This window comes from Pimephales promelas, chromosome 5, assembly GCF_988280905.1.
Source record: "Pimephales promelas chromosome 5, fPimPro1.hap1.1, whole genome shotgun sequence".
NCBI classification, from domain to species: domain Eukaryota; kingdom Metazoa; phylum Chordata; class Actinopteri; order Cypriniformes; family Leuciscidae; genus Pimephales; species Pimephales promelas.
In genome coordinates this window covers 37,498,489-37,512,549 of record NC_142773.1, presented here as the reverse complement: position 1 = coordinate 37,512,549, position 14,061 = coordinate 37,498,489, and the positions used below count along the sequence as shown (strand labels likewise).

The 14,061-nt window shown below is 40.5% G+C and overlaps 3 protein-coding genes across 4 annotated transcripts in view; 1 reads left to right on the top strand and 2 right to left on the bottom strand.

Annotated features, from left to right (window-relative positions):
• slc35a3b (solute carrier family 35 member A3b) overlaps window positions 1-9,972 on the bottom strand; it is a 24,083-nt gene extending 14,111 nt beyond the window's left edge. Inside the window, exon 1 of one of the 2 annotated variants that reach the window (XM_089131436.1) lies at window positions 9,401-9,972. In XM_089131436.1, the coding sequence (XP_088987562.1) occupies window positions 9,401-9,526 (126 nt within the window). In that variant the 5' untranslated portion in view covers window positions 9,527-9,972. Of the gene's footprint in view, window positions 1-7,596; window positions 7,835-9,400 lie in introns of those variants that run through there. The other variant, XM_089131437.1, reaches the window with a different exon arrangement.
• imp3 (IMP U3 small nucleolar ribonucleoprotein 3) lies at window positions 8,281-10,907 on the top strand. Its single transcript, XM_039676561.2, has 7 exons — window positions 8,281-8,502; window positions 8,636-8,743; window positions 8,847-8,921; window positions 9,136-9,215; window positions 9,755-9,806; window positions 9,970-10,042; window positions 10,671-10,907. The coding sequence occupies exons 1-7, from the start codon at window positions 8,366-8,368 to the stop codon at window positions 10,695-10,697; spliced, it is 552 nt and encodes a 183-aa protein (XP_039532495.2). The 5' UTR covers window positions 8,281-8,365; the 3' UTR covers window positions 10,698-10,907.
• sec22ba (SEC22 homolog B, vesicle trafficking protein a) lies at window positions 10,209-14,061 on the bottom strand. The gene is made up of 5 exons (XM_039676559.2): window positions 13,839-14,061; window positions 13,533-13,642; window positions 12,881-13,041; window positions 11,582-11,728; window positions 10,209-11,456 (listed from the first exon to the last, which is right to left on the bottom strand). The coding sequence occupies exons 1-5, from the start codon at window positions 13,911-13,913 to the stop codon at window positions 11,302-11,304; spliced, it is 648 nt and encodes a 215-aa protein (XP_039532493.1). The 5' UTR covers window positions 13,914-14,061; the 3' UTR covers window positions 10,209-11,301.

Below are 14,061 nucleotides of genomic sequence, written 5' to 3'. Positions count from 1 at the left end.
ACAGACATGGTAGGCCAGTTAGGTTCGCAAATTGGCGAGTCAATAGTTGCAAAACTAGTGTCTGCTGGCTTAGTTAATGCACATGCCGATTGCCAAACCAATTCACTCAGTTACAATCAGACACCTGCACGTGCAGAACAGTGTACACATACACAAATGATGGCACCACAAGTTACAGTGCACATGAAGTCTGAACATGACTCATTTAGGGGCGATGGCTCTGACAAGTATGGCATTGAGGAGTGGGTGGACAGGACAAAAGCTTACTTAAGAAAGCAAAAGTGCCCTGTTCATGAGCAAGCCGAAGAGATCATGAGCAGACTAGCTGGAAAGGCAAGAGATGTTGTCAAAGTCAGCCTTCGCAGTGATGATACGCTCAACGTCAGGCAGGAACCTAAGTTAATTTATGGCATTCTCATGCAGTACTTCAGTGAATCTACCTCTTGCCTGCCACTCGCAGATTTCTATGCCACTCTCCCCAGAGCCAAAGAGAATCCTGTGGACTACTGGATTCGAATTAACAAGGCGGCTGATCTGGCAGATGAGGGACTGCGAAGACAAGGCAAAAGTTTCGACAACATAGGAGAAGAGGTGACACGGATGTTTGTTAAATTCTGTCCTGACCCCAGTTTGGCGAGTATGTTCAGATGCAAGCCTGTTCAAGAATGGAGTGCAAAAGAAATACAGAGCAGGATTGATGATTACCAAAGGGACTTTAGAAGCCGGGGAAATAGTACAGCGAATCTACGGAGCCACACAACTGCAGTGCTCAACAGCGAACATGTTATGTACGATTGCCCTAAAACTGAGTCACCCTCTGTTCCTGTCCAATCATTCAGTTCCACGCCTGATAGTCAGGCATGTCGCCAGTCAGAGCCTACGCCAGCACCCAATCTGGCACAGCATAAGCCCTCATCCTGCTCAACTCCGGCTCCAGTGATGTCTCAACAAACACAACAGGCTGAGAGTCAGTTGCTCACTCGAATGATGGAGATGATGGAGCAGCTCATGGGCAGGGTGCAGTTTCGTGATGTTTCCAACCAAAGGCATGGTGCTAGACAGCAGCGCAGTTTTGTCAGAAGTGCCTGTCGAGTTTGTAATGACAGCAAACACACCACAGTGACGCACTGCATGACAGACAAACTGTGTTTTGCATGCTTCTCCCCTGGGCACGCAAAGAAGGACTGTCCTAAACTCTCCTCTGCCCAGACACAACATGAGGGAAACTAGCAGACCCGTATTCAGAGGGAGACAGTGCGGGTCTTCATTGTAACTCCCAAGCCATTGATGACTGTGAGTCTGAGAATACATACCTTTTAGCCAAAGGAAGTCTTGATCATTCAGAAGTCATTTATCAGAACACACACATTGTCGGCGGATGTGACAGCCTATTTTATACACCAGTGAAGATTGGAGACACAGTGACATTAAATGCAATGCTGGACAGTGGTTCGATGGCCTGCACTATAAATGAGTCTGCTGAGATGAAACTGAGATCGGCTGGCGCAGTGGATGAATCCAGTGAGTTCAAAACTGATGTCACCCTTGTAGGCTGCGGAGGGCTGCGTGTGAAGCCTAAATCATCGTTCAATGTTACCATGGAAGTTTATGGTATAAAGATGGCAGTTCCCACCTTAGTGGTTCCCGGACAACATGATGAACTGATAATTGGGACTAATGTCATTAAACACATTATGAGATACTTCAAATTATGCGATGGATATTGGCAAGCTCTGTCTAGTCCAACTTCAGCAGACCCTGAGTGTGAAAGTTTCTTGTCGATGCTTGCCGGATTGGACCGCTGGAGAGGAGACGAGATTCCTGGGAAGATAGGAACAGTCAGATGCAATTCAGCTGTCCAGCTAGAGCCGGGTCGTGAGTATTTAGTATGGGGGAAGCTGCCCAAATCCGCTGTTGTGTCCCCGGGAAGTGCAGTCATGACTGAACCTACATCTTCTCACTCAGCTCCCAGAGGTGTTATGGTGGCTAGACTAATCACATCTCTGTGGAAAGATGGATGGGTCCCCTTGAAACTTATCAATACATCAGGTAGTCCAGTACTATTGAGACGGAATGCAAAAATTGCAGATCTTTATCCATGCATTGCGCTTGAAGATCTTGATCACACCAGTGCAGTCAATCCTTTTCTGGTGAATTGCCCCACTAGTTTGTCTGATGTGGCCGACATGTCACCTGTGGAAGAGCGACTGAAGTCAGTTGGTTTGGACAGTCTTGACGTTGACGCGTGTGATATCTCGGATGCCTGCAAGCAACGGTTGCAGAACCTACTACTGAGTTACGAAGACATCTTTTCACGTGACCATCTTGATTGTGGAAAAGCAAGGGGTTTTGTCCATAGAATACACCTCTCGGACACCAGACCCTTCAGGCTTCCGTTCAGAAGAGTAGCACCCAGCCAATATCAAAAACTGCGACAGGTGTTGTCTGAAATGGAGGAGAAGGAGATAATTCGGCGATCCACCAGCGAGTACGCGTCTCCTCTCGTTTTGGTCTGGAAGAAGAATGGAGACCTGCGTGTGTGCACCGACTTCCGTTGGCTGAACAGGAGAACGCTGAAGGACGCGCACCCTCTTCCTCACCAAGCGGATTGCTTGGCAGCACTTGGCGGTAATGCCCTATTTAGCACGATGGATTTGACTTCGGGATTTTATAATATGCCACTGCATGAGGAGGACCGCAAGTTTACTGCCTTTACTACACCAATGGGCCTTTTCGAATACAATCGATTACCCCAAGGTCTCTGCAACAGTCCTGGCAGCTTCATGAGAATGATGACCAACATATTTGGGGATGAAAACTTTCTCAGTCTTCTGTGTTATCTAGACGATTTGATTGTCTTCGGCCCAGATGAGAAAACCGCTATTGATCGCTTGGAGATGGTGTTTGGCAGGCTTCGCACACACAATCTAAAGCTGGCTCCAAAGAAGTGTCACCTGATGAGGAAATCAGTGAAGTTCCTTGGGCATATGATTGATCAGACGGGTGTCTCTACGGACCCAAGTAAAGTTGAAAGCATCTCTAAGATAAACAGTTTAGATTTGATGGAGCTTGATGGGACAACTCCTTCTCAGAAGAAGATAAGATCATTTTTGGGAATGGTGAATTACTACCAGCACTTTGTTCCAAACTATTCTGCCGTAGCCAAGCCACTTTTTAATCTTCTGAAGGGTCAAAAGACAACAGCAAGAAATCTGAAGAAGCTGGGTCATGCTCGTCAGACCAGGAAGCTGAAATCTAGTGACTGGACACAAGCGCAGGACCAGGCAGTCGAGCGGCTGAAAACAGCATTGGTTGAGAGTGTCGTTCTTGCCCATCCAGATTTTGACCGCCCTTTCATACTGGCAACGGATGCCTCCTTAGACGGTATTGGAGCTGTGCTCTCTCAGGTCACAGAGGGAGAGACAAAAGCCAGGCCTGTAGCCTTCGCCAGTAAGTCCCTTTCTCGGTCGCAGCAAAATTATCCAGCACATCGATTGGAGTTTTTGGCCTTAAAATGGTCAGTATGTGATAAATTCAGTCATTGGCTCAAAGGACATGAATTCACTGTCTTGACTGACAATAATCCTTTGGCTCATATACTTACAAAACCCAAACTTGATTGCTGCGAACAACGCTGGGTGGCTAAGTTGGCTAGCTACAACTTTGACATAAAGTATGTGCCTGGTCCCCAGAACATAGTCGCTGATGCCCTGAGCAGGGTTCCATTTGTCAAAACTGGTATCACGCAGAGACTGCTTGAAGAGCCATATGGAGCACTATTGGGTGGTTCTAAAGGGATGTCTACAGATTCTGTGCAAGATGCATTCAGACGTTCCTGTGATTCAGATAGGAGGCCGAGTGTCATTAATCTAGGCCAGTCATGCAGTCCAGACATAAAGCAGACCAAAGAGCTTCTAACTGTCTCAAATGCAGATGTCTCTGCCATATTGGACTCACATGTTGAGTGGAACATCGGTGCCAGAGCACGAGCAATGTCTGTCATTGATCACTTACCTCAGTTGATGTCAGAAGGGCAAGACACATTGCCAACATATTCAGAACAGGAGCTGCGTGAAAAACAGCTCACAGACAAAATTTTGTCAAGAGTCTTGTATTATGTTGAACGCCAGCGTAGGCCTTCAAGAAGAGAGAGGTCAAAGGAATCAATGTGTGTCCTTCGATACCTGAGGCACTGGGAGAAATTTGTTGTCAGAAGTGGTATCTTGTACAGAGTGTCCTGTGACCAACTATCAAGGAAGAAACGCTTTCAGTTCGTGGTCCCCGAGTCTTTAGTGAGTGTGATCTTGAAAGGAATCCATGACGACTGTGGTCATCAAGGTCAGTCGCGGAGTATGAGCCTTGCAAGGCAGCGCTTCTTTTGGCTGAACATGGAGCGAAATGTGAGGGATTATGTGCGCTTGTGTCACCGCTGCACTGTGAGCAATACCATTGATCCTTCTGGCAGAGCACCCCTGGAGAACATTTCAACAAGTAGACCATTACAGCTTGTCTGCATAGACTTCTGGTCAGCTGAAGACTCTACTAACAAGTCGGTTGACGTTTTAGTGATAACTGATCACTTTACGAGACTAGCACAAGCCTTTGTGTGTAGAGATCAATCTGCCAAACAGGTGGCCAGGATAATTTGGGACAGGTATTTTTGCATCTACGGCCTGCCAGAACGCATCCATAGCGACCAGGGTCCGAGTTTTGAAAGTAAATTAATCCGAGAGCTTCTAAAGGTCTCTGGAGTGAACAAGTCGCACACAACACCGTATCACCCTATGGGTAATGGAAGTGTGGAGCGCTTTAATAGAACCCTTGGAAATATGATTCGGGCTTTGTCACCAGATGTGAAGAGAGATTGGCCGAGACGGTTGCAGACACTGACATTTCTGTATAATTGCACAATCCATGAGACGACAGGATACGCCCCTTTTTATCTGATGTTCGGGCGTGTACCCCGTCTGCCCATAGACATTCTGTTTCGCTCTGTCTTGAATGATCCAGATGTGACCTGCTGTGACAAGTTCGTTTCCACTCTGGTCAAAGATCTGAAAGAAGCATTACAAATCGCACAGGAGCATGCAATGAAAGAACAGAAAAGACATGCAGAGTTGTACAACCGAAGGGTAAAAGGACTACTCATCGAAAAAGGTGACCAGGTGCTCTTGGCGAATAAAACTGAAAGGGGTAAAAAGAAGGTTGCTGACAGGTGGGAGTCAACTGTTTACACTGTTGTGGATTGTAAGCCAGACACTCATACTTACAGGATCCGTAATCCAGCAACAGGTCAGGAAAAAGTGGTGCATCGAAACTTGCTGATGTTGGTGAATTTCTTACCAGTGAACGTTGAGCACCCTCAGTCTGATCAACTTTCTGGTGTATCCACTTCTTGCCAGAGGTCATCTTCAGTCCTGTCATTGTGTGCAGTGGAGGATGAGTCTTTAGGAGCAGATGCGGTTGTATCTGAGCATACAGAGGATAGCTACAGCAATGTTACAATGGATGATTCGGTAATGTCAAGAGGCAAAGCAACAGCCTCATGTGATTATGCCGATGTCAATTGTGAAGATGGTTCTATGTCAGTTCAGGAATCTGATGCCAGAAACAGAACGTTAAGCTGGGTTTCGGGGCTGCATGAGGGATCACATGAGTCTGAACAAACTCCAAGTGGAGTTCTGGTAGATCCTGTAGCTGAGGCCTTCCCTTCTGCACCAAAAAGCCATCTATCTGACATGTCAAGAGATGTAAGAACATCTGTTTCTGATGGAGACACAAGCGGCGGTTCAGATTCACATGAATCTGGTTCTGAGTCTGTCCTGTCTGCCCAGCCACTCTCTCAAACTCCTACCAACACAAACGTAGCTGACACTGAGAATGTACCGCAAAGTTCTAGTTCAGTCACACAGGTTAGGACACGTTTTGGTCGGGTCGTTAGACCTGTTGAAAGATTAATACATGTAATGTCTACACAGGCTGTGGTTCAGGATACAAAACACAATGTTCAAGCTGTTTGCAAGTCAGTGTTAAGGGCTTTCTCTATTTAGAACAATACTGCTAGTTTCGTGCCTGTTGGCACATCGTCTTAAATAGTGTTACGGCTGTTTTATAGTCTAAAAGCAGTAGTTCAGATTAAGCACATACCTTTAGAAATGGGTTGCCTTCACATTTTTGAGTACACCTTGTGTATCTCTTAAAAAAAAAAAGAGAGAATTCTTAAATTTGTTTTGGTATTTAATGGTGAATGAAGTATGGAAGGATATTGCGGAATGTATGTAGATGTTCTGCTGTCAGAAGCTGGTGAGAGAGCTTAGCGCTACTCTTTCATCAATTCGTCCTTAAGGGATAATTGTTTTTTTGACTTTCCTTCTAAAGGAGTTCCTTTCGAAATGTGATGGTTTTTATTGTGTATTATTGTGAAAGAAAAGTGCCCCGTTGTTGAACGCTCCCTGGGTCATGCATATATTTTATGTAATTCAGTGGGGGTGGATGTAACAGGGTTAAAAAGAACCTTTGATTTAAAATTTTGTGTGAATTTCATAAAATAAGGCATTTGGGTGTATTCATTGGTGTTAGAAGGCTCCCCTCCTGTGGCTATTAATGGTACTGCAGATATTTGATTTTGTCGCTCTTCTCTTGCCGTACCACAGCAGATTCAAGTGTCGACGCTGTGGGTATGTATGGTTTTTCATGCTCTGACGCATTAACAAATTAATTGTGAAAATGATGTGTTTCAAGTGAATCTTTTTGACTTAATACATTGCATACATATATGTGAACATATGGATAATGCATTTTGCACTTTAACACGATTGTTGAGAGTTTTATAAGATGTATTGAATTTACATGTGCGTCACATGTGCGAGCACGGATTCATTTCTCGTGATTATTGCGTCTGTCTTAACTATCTGACGATTTTTTGTATTATGAGTTAATTGAATGTGTAATCTTTATCTTTCTAGTCCATATGAATGTCTGCAGTCTGTCATCAGCCACAATGTAACTTTTCTTTCTTGTTGTTTCCAAAAAAAGGTATGTTGCTTTCGTGTTTATTCTATTAACAAATGTTATTTGACAATTAATGAAGATTTATGGATGTTGTCTGCAATTAACTATTCTGTACATTTACATTGGTGTGCTTATTATGAGTATTATGTTAAGTTTTTCACATTGTATATCAATACTATGTGTTGAATGTGAATAATACGATTGACAGCAGATTCAAGTGTCGACGCTGTGGTCCATATGAATGTCTGCAGTCTGTCATCAGCCACAATGTAACTTTTCTTTCTTGTTGTTTCCAAAAAAAGATAAACTGAAGCTGAATCCCATTTGTGAGTGTCCTTTCACATCCGTTACACCATACGACTTCTTTGGTCTGCCCGTCGAACGCTTCATGGCGTGGGACCCCGCAAACACGGTTGAAAGCAGCAGGGACACCTCAACCCCGAAATATGCAAACCAAAACTACACTTTTTGACGTCATGACGCCCGAATACTGTCCAAGACATGTGTTTCCACTCCTCCCGTGGTTGCATTTATATTAGGCTACAATTAGATAAGTATAAAGGTGTAAAGATGTGTTTAGTTTACCTGGTCTCACACAGGTGCAGCTCAGATGTGTTGTGCTGAGTCAGAGACTGAGTGACCGAACGCGGAGTCCGAGAGGCACATGTGTGCGGTGAAGCCATGAATCTCATTCGTTTGAAATTAAAAGCATTACTTCCTCAACTACTCTTTCAGCCAACGTTCCTGTCGTGACTCGAGTCGTCACACATTTAAGTTTCCCTTCAACTTTTCAAATGAAGCTGGATTTGCTTACAGTGACATCTAACGATGGGTGTGCTCCCTTGTATGAAACCTTTTTTTCTGGCACAAAAAAATGTGGCTTTGTGAAGATGAATTTTACCCAGAACCAGAAGACATAGCAAGGATAAAAATTATCATAATTTGAATTAATATCTGAAATAAAGATATTTTTGAGTTTCTGTAATCGTCACTAATTCGTTTAAACAAAATAGCTCGGTCATTCCAAAAAGACAGGCCTATCTGTCGAGTTTGGGAAAAAAAACTCGTGATTTGATGTTGAACAATAAGTAAGATTAAAAATATGAATGAGAACAGATAAATATAGAAACAACCTACGATATAAAGTGAAAAAAATTCTTTATATTATGCATATTATTATTCATACACTTTAATTTTATTGTGAAAAATGTATATAAAATGTTGTTGTCTTTCACCTCCTGACCACTGGGTGCCAGTGTGGAGCACAACCACCGTACATTCTTTACAGAAAACAACCGCGATTGAAAAGCACGCGTGTGAATGAAAACCAATATAGGTCGGTTTTATTCGCAAAATGGTTCGTAAATTGAAATTTCACGAGCAGAAACTCTTGAAGAAAGTTGATTTTATTAACTGGGAGGTTGACAACAATTTACACGAGGTTAAAATATTAAGGAAATATCGTATTGAGAAGAGGGAAGATTACACCAAGTGAGTAACAGTACATTTAGTAAATATGTATTTAAAGCACATGTTCAGTCGTGTTTTAGATGAGACAGATGATGTGTCTGTCTTCAGTCCAAACATGACTTATGAATCTAATACGGTTATTATTTCTCTGTAGATACAACAAACTTAGTCGAAATATCAGAGAACTGGCACAGAAAATACGGGACTTGGACGAAAAAGATGGCTTCAGAGCTCAAAGTACAAGCACTTTCTTGGAAAAACTGTAAGTTTGGGAACTTCTGGATGTTTAGTGGGTGCTTCATTGTAATTGAGTTGAAGTCACGTCATATCTGAAGATCGTGTGTGTGTGTGTTTCTCTTTTGCAGTTACAGTGTCGGTTTGATTCCCACCAAACAGAATCTCTCCCTTGCAAACGAAGTGTCTGCATCTGCATTCTGCAGGTAAGATGCACTGCAACATTTGATCATAGAAATTACAGCAGTGTATATAGAACAAGTGCAACAGTGTGTACAACATATCTGAACCAATGAGGGGGGGAAACAATAACACAAATGTAAACTGGTCAAATTTGAGTTTATAAAATAGTTTTATAGTTTTGTTCCTTCTGCCAGTTCCAATTAGTTATTTTTCCCTGTTTGCTGTTTGTTTCTTTAGGAGACGGCTTCCCACAATCATGCTGAAACTGCGTATGGCTCCAAGCTTAAGGATGGCGACAACCTTCATTGAGCAGGGCCGTATCCTTATGTGTACTTGATATTCTTAAAGTCCACTTGTAGTAAATCATTTTATCCCATAAAATTCATGTTTGTTCATCAAAATGACACATTTATGTTTTTTTTTTCCTGTGATATAAAAAACTTTCCTTATGCCTTAAAGGGATAGTTCACTTTGAAAAAAATATTGGTATGTTTTATCTTACCTCAAGGGCATCCAAGATGTAGGTGTCTTGGTTCCGCAGTAGTTTCAATTTTGATATTTTTAGGTCAAACCGTTCTTGTCTGTCAGTCATATAATGCAGGTCTATGGTCACCACCTCAAAGAGCATGCACAGAGAAGACCAAATTAAACAGGATATAATGACTCGTAAATGTCAGTACATATTGTACACTGTGCAGAATCAAGCTTCCATACAAATGATGTTCACGGTCATTTCTTTCACTTTTTGCTTGATCCCTGAATGTACTGGATGTTCATCTAATTTTAGGCTGTAATATCTTGAAGAAAATGAATTTGCTTAATTTTCACTGTAAAATTCTTCTTGACTGAGCAACAGATATTCGTGTTGGGCCTGAGATTATCACTGATCCTGCGTTTCTTGTAACAAGGTTAGTAATGAAAACCTTCAATATAATTTTTTTTTCTGATGCCCATTGAAGAAATGCAAATCACACGTTTAATTTTAACATATTGACATTTATGAGTCTGCACCAACTGAAATTTATTTTATTATCTATTTATTTACAACTTCATTGTGCAATATTGTTACAGGAGTATGGAAGACTTCATCACATGGGTGGACTCATCCAAGATCAAACAGCATGTCATGAACTACAATGAGGAGGTATGCGGAAGAATATTAGGAGCCTCATTTTGTAGTTTATACATTACTGTACAAAAGTTTGGGCTCAATCTTTTTATTTATTTATTTTTATGTTTTTGAAGTTTCTCACCAAGCCAACATTTTATTTGCCTAAAAACACAGTAAAAAGCAATATTCTGAAATACTGTTACAATTTAAAATAACTTTTATTCTGTAAAATATGTTTAAAATGTAATTTACATTTGATACTTTTCTTTAGGGTTCTTTAATGAATAGAAAGTTTAAAAGAACAGCATTTGTTTGAAGTAGAAGTCTTTTTTACATTGCAAATGTACATTTGATCAATTTAATGTGTCCATGTTAAACATTAGCACTCATTTCCTTTTTTTAAATCCTACTAACGCTAAACTTTTGAATAGTACGGTACTCGGAGCTTCTCTTTAATCAAATGAATTTAGGAAAATTATTTTCATATTTAATTGATAAACACCTCCCTGTATAGACTGAAGGTTTGACACTAGAGATATGCTCTCTAAAATGTTATTGTTTAAATATAGTGCATCATTTCTGCGAAGAAATGGTTAATCTAAAAAATAGTTTTTAAACTGATTGCTAATTTAACATCACAATTTTGTGTTTGTTCTTTCAGCGGGATGACTTTGACCTTGTTGTCTAAATCTCCAACTATAAATCTGGATTTCAAACAGAACTGCTGGGTAATGCTTGCCTTGGAGCAGATGCTATTTTGTGATTCTTTAAAACAAATGTATATATTAATACCCTGTCAGACATCAGTCTCCATTTATCATCTTTGAAACATGAATGAATGCATTTAAGTGCGACTATTTTGCTCGAATTTTTTGTAAACAATAAACCATTACCATTCTTTTGTCTACATTTACTCTGGTGTTCTTAGGAAACCACCTTCACATTTTGCAAATGAATCACTTATTAAAAATATTTGACACAGTGGGCACTTAAAATATGTTCCCAACAAAATGCTGAATTGTTTCACCACCAGGCTCAGATAAACGCCTATAAACACCACATATACTTTGCATAGCTCTGTTATGAACATACTGAAGACATACAAGGCAACAAGTACATCTTTAACACCTTCCACTGATTATAAATAGAGCAAGGTACAACTGTACCTTGACAAAAGCTACATTCAGTGTCTCAAACAGAAACAACTTTAAGGCCGGAACAGACTCTTTGGTGTCCAAAACATTTTTATGAGTGAGGCCCTGAGAATCTCTGCGTGAATTTGTCATGCCTGCTCACAGCCACCAGAAGCGCACATACACGATGAGTGTGATGAAAATGACAGCGCCGGCGGCCACTTTAGCATAGGTGGAGCGTGTGTTGAGATATTTGGCATCACTGCGGTACTTCTTAGACAGGCTGGACAGGTTACTAGCTTTGGAATCCAAGGCTACAGAAAGATATGGCAAAAAAAACACTTCAATTGCATTTAAACAAACAAAGCCTATACAATGGTTTTACAAATACAAATATTATTTAGAGCTTGAAGAGGCAATGCACAAAGTGTTCACTCACCAGATAAGGCTTCTCCACGCTGAAGCACTTCCTCTATATTAGCGACCATGATCCTCTGGACATCGTGTAACTCTGAATTGACGCTTCCCAGATTTCTTCGTGCTCTGCCGTCGACGTATAACTTCTTGGTTTTCTGAATGTATGTGTCTGGAGACAAATGGGAATCATTTGGTCCACAATGTCGACCAACTAATTTGCCATGTAGGGGACATTTATTCAGCAAAACGTGCATACTACAAAGACGGCATGCAAACAGCGCCTAATGGTCTTACTCAAGAACACCGTGGCAATAATTTATACGCTACTGTTCAAAAATTTGGAGTCAGCACAATTTTTAAATTAAAGAAGTCTCTTATGCTCTCCAAGGCTGCATTTATGTGATCAAAAACACAGTGAAATAAATATTGTGGGCTATTATTATAAATTGTGAGCTATTATTAATAGCTGTTTTCTATTTTAAAATGTAATTTAAACCTGTGATGGTAAAGCTGAAATTTCAGGTTCTATGAATATGCAAATTAGACCCGCCTCCACTCACACACACACTAGATGAGAGAATCAAACATTGACGTGATTGGTTACAAGGTGGTTTGTGATGTCAAACAGTGTTTTTGAGACTGTCTTTGGTTCACGGCAGTTTTAAGGAGAAAATATTTATCAAAGGAAAACTTCAAGATATTTATTATAGATTTCTCAGCTGTAGGCAAAGGCAAGCACGTTTTAAATCAGTGCTTCTCCCGGGATACTAGCGCTAAATTAATCCCCTATTTTAGCTCCATCTACTGTTTTAGAAGAAGTTACCCAACTGAATTTGTGAGAAAATCGAGCCGAGAGATCTCACAATCATAACAGACAGAAATGCATTTGTATGCATTAGATTTGGTATTTGTTCAAAGGTTACATGCGATTTGTAGGATGGTTTGTATTTAATTGTGAAATATTATGGATCATTTATTTATATTTGTAAAACACAATATTGGTTACTCCACTGAATTTTCACTCAAATTCACCTTTGTTTTTGCAAATTGCTTTCTGTTTGTTTGCAAGGCGAGTTTTCCTTTACAAAGCAGATCGAGTTTGTTTGTTTAATTTTGGCACATAATTCTCTCCATAATGTACTCGGTCCGCCTCTGATGGTTTGTCTTAAAGCACATTAAAAGCACCACATAGACATATAAACAACATTAAAACTTGATTTTCACCACAGGACTTTAACTGTTGGAACAGTAGTGTATATAAACCTTGAGCGAGTTAAATTGTACAGTCTAATAGCACTGAAATAAATGAGATGTTTCTCACCGAATTCGATAAAAAAGTACGGCCGTGACACTGACAGGACTTTTGCCCCATATTGCTCACTGAATTCTCTCTCCAGCTCCTCCAGATAGCCAAACACTAGTTTCTTGGGGAAAGCTGCTTCACATAAAGCCAAGTAACATACTCCTTTCTCAATGACATAGCTGGAAAACAAGATGGGTTTATGAAGTGTGACATCATCCAGAATCAACAACTAACTCAGACTATCTACATATTTTACTTATTGTGACACATCTCAAAACTGACTAATGATTTCTGTCCATTTACACAGCATTCTTTCCAGATAACTTTAAAAAAGTTAAAATTGACAATAAAATCTGTATCTATTTATTAGTTATAAATTGATGTTTGGACAAATAAATACTTTAGAGTACATAACAAATTAGATGTTCCACTATATTCATAAAATATTAATTTATTAAATAAAGTATACTGTCTATTTCTTATTTATTAAATACTAATATGATTTCTGGAAATAGCCAGTGTAAAACAGCATACAGTATTTATGTTATTCAATTCTTACTGAAATATTAGAACTACAATTCTGCATCATGTTTATTAGCTCAGTTCAAGTGTTAATTCAGCAGGCACATCTGGTGTGTGTGTGTGTGTGTGTGTGTGTGTTGGCACTTACTGGAAGCTCATGGCACCGGCCTCTAAAGTGCAGCGTGTAGGACTCTGTTCGTTGAGTTTTCGGCAAAGCTGCTTGGCTTGACTCTGATACTTCTGTAAGTCTCGGCCAGACTGTAGAGAACATCACGTTAGTAAGTTAACTTTAATGCCTTATGTAAACGTAGTCGGCAAAAAACAACAATAACAAAGACTCGATAAGTAACAAACTTCTGAATGTATCCCCTCATTTACATCATACAAAAACGTTTTGTATTTTAACTTCGCACGGAATGTGACGTTTGTTGTTCTGACATGGGTTCATTCATACCTGTTCGTCTTCTTGCATAGATGCAGCAAGTGGCAGACTGTCGGCGACACGAACAATCATCGTCTGCAACACCATGTTTGCTGTTGTCTTCACGCTTGAACTAAAGTCTATTTTAAAGTGAAGCAATTTACTTGACTGGTTGGCAAAAAGTGACACATTTGAACTAACAGCAGAGTTCAGATGAGTTGGCCGGAAGAGGGTGTGTTACCTCAAATTCTTTCCG

Coding starts and splice junctions, on each gene's coding strand:
- sec22ba (XM_039676559.2), bottom strand. CDS start 13,913: ATGGTGTTGCAGACGATGATTGTTCGTGTCGCCGACAGTCTGCCACTT. Junction 11,729..12,880: donor GTACTTTTTTATCGAATTCG/GTGAGAAACATC, acceptor ATTTGTCTCCAG/ACACATACATTCAGAAAACC. Junction 11,457..11,581: donor GCGTGGAGAAGCCTTATCTG/GTGAGTGAACAC, acceptor ATCTTTCTGTAG/CCTTGGATTCCAAAGCTAGT.
- imp3 (XM_039676561.2), top strand. CDS start 8,366: ATGGTTCGTAAATTGAAATTTCACGAGCAGAAACTCTTGAAGAAAGTT. Junction 8,922..9,135: donor TCTGCATCTGCATTCTGCAG/GTAAGATGCACT, acceptor TTGTTTCTTTAG/GAGACGGCTTCCCACAATCA. Junction 9,216..9,754: donor AACCTTCATTGAGCAGGGCC/GTATCCTTATGT, acceptor ACTGAGCAACAG/ATATTCGTGTTGGGCCTGAG.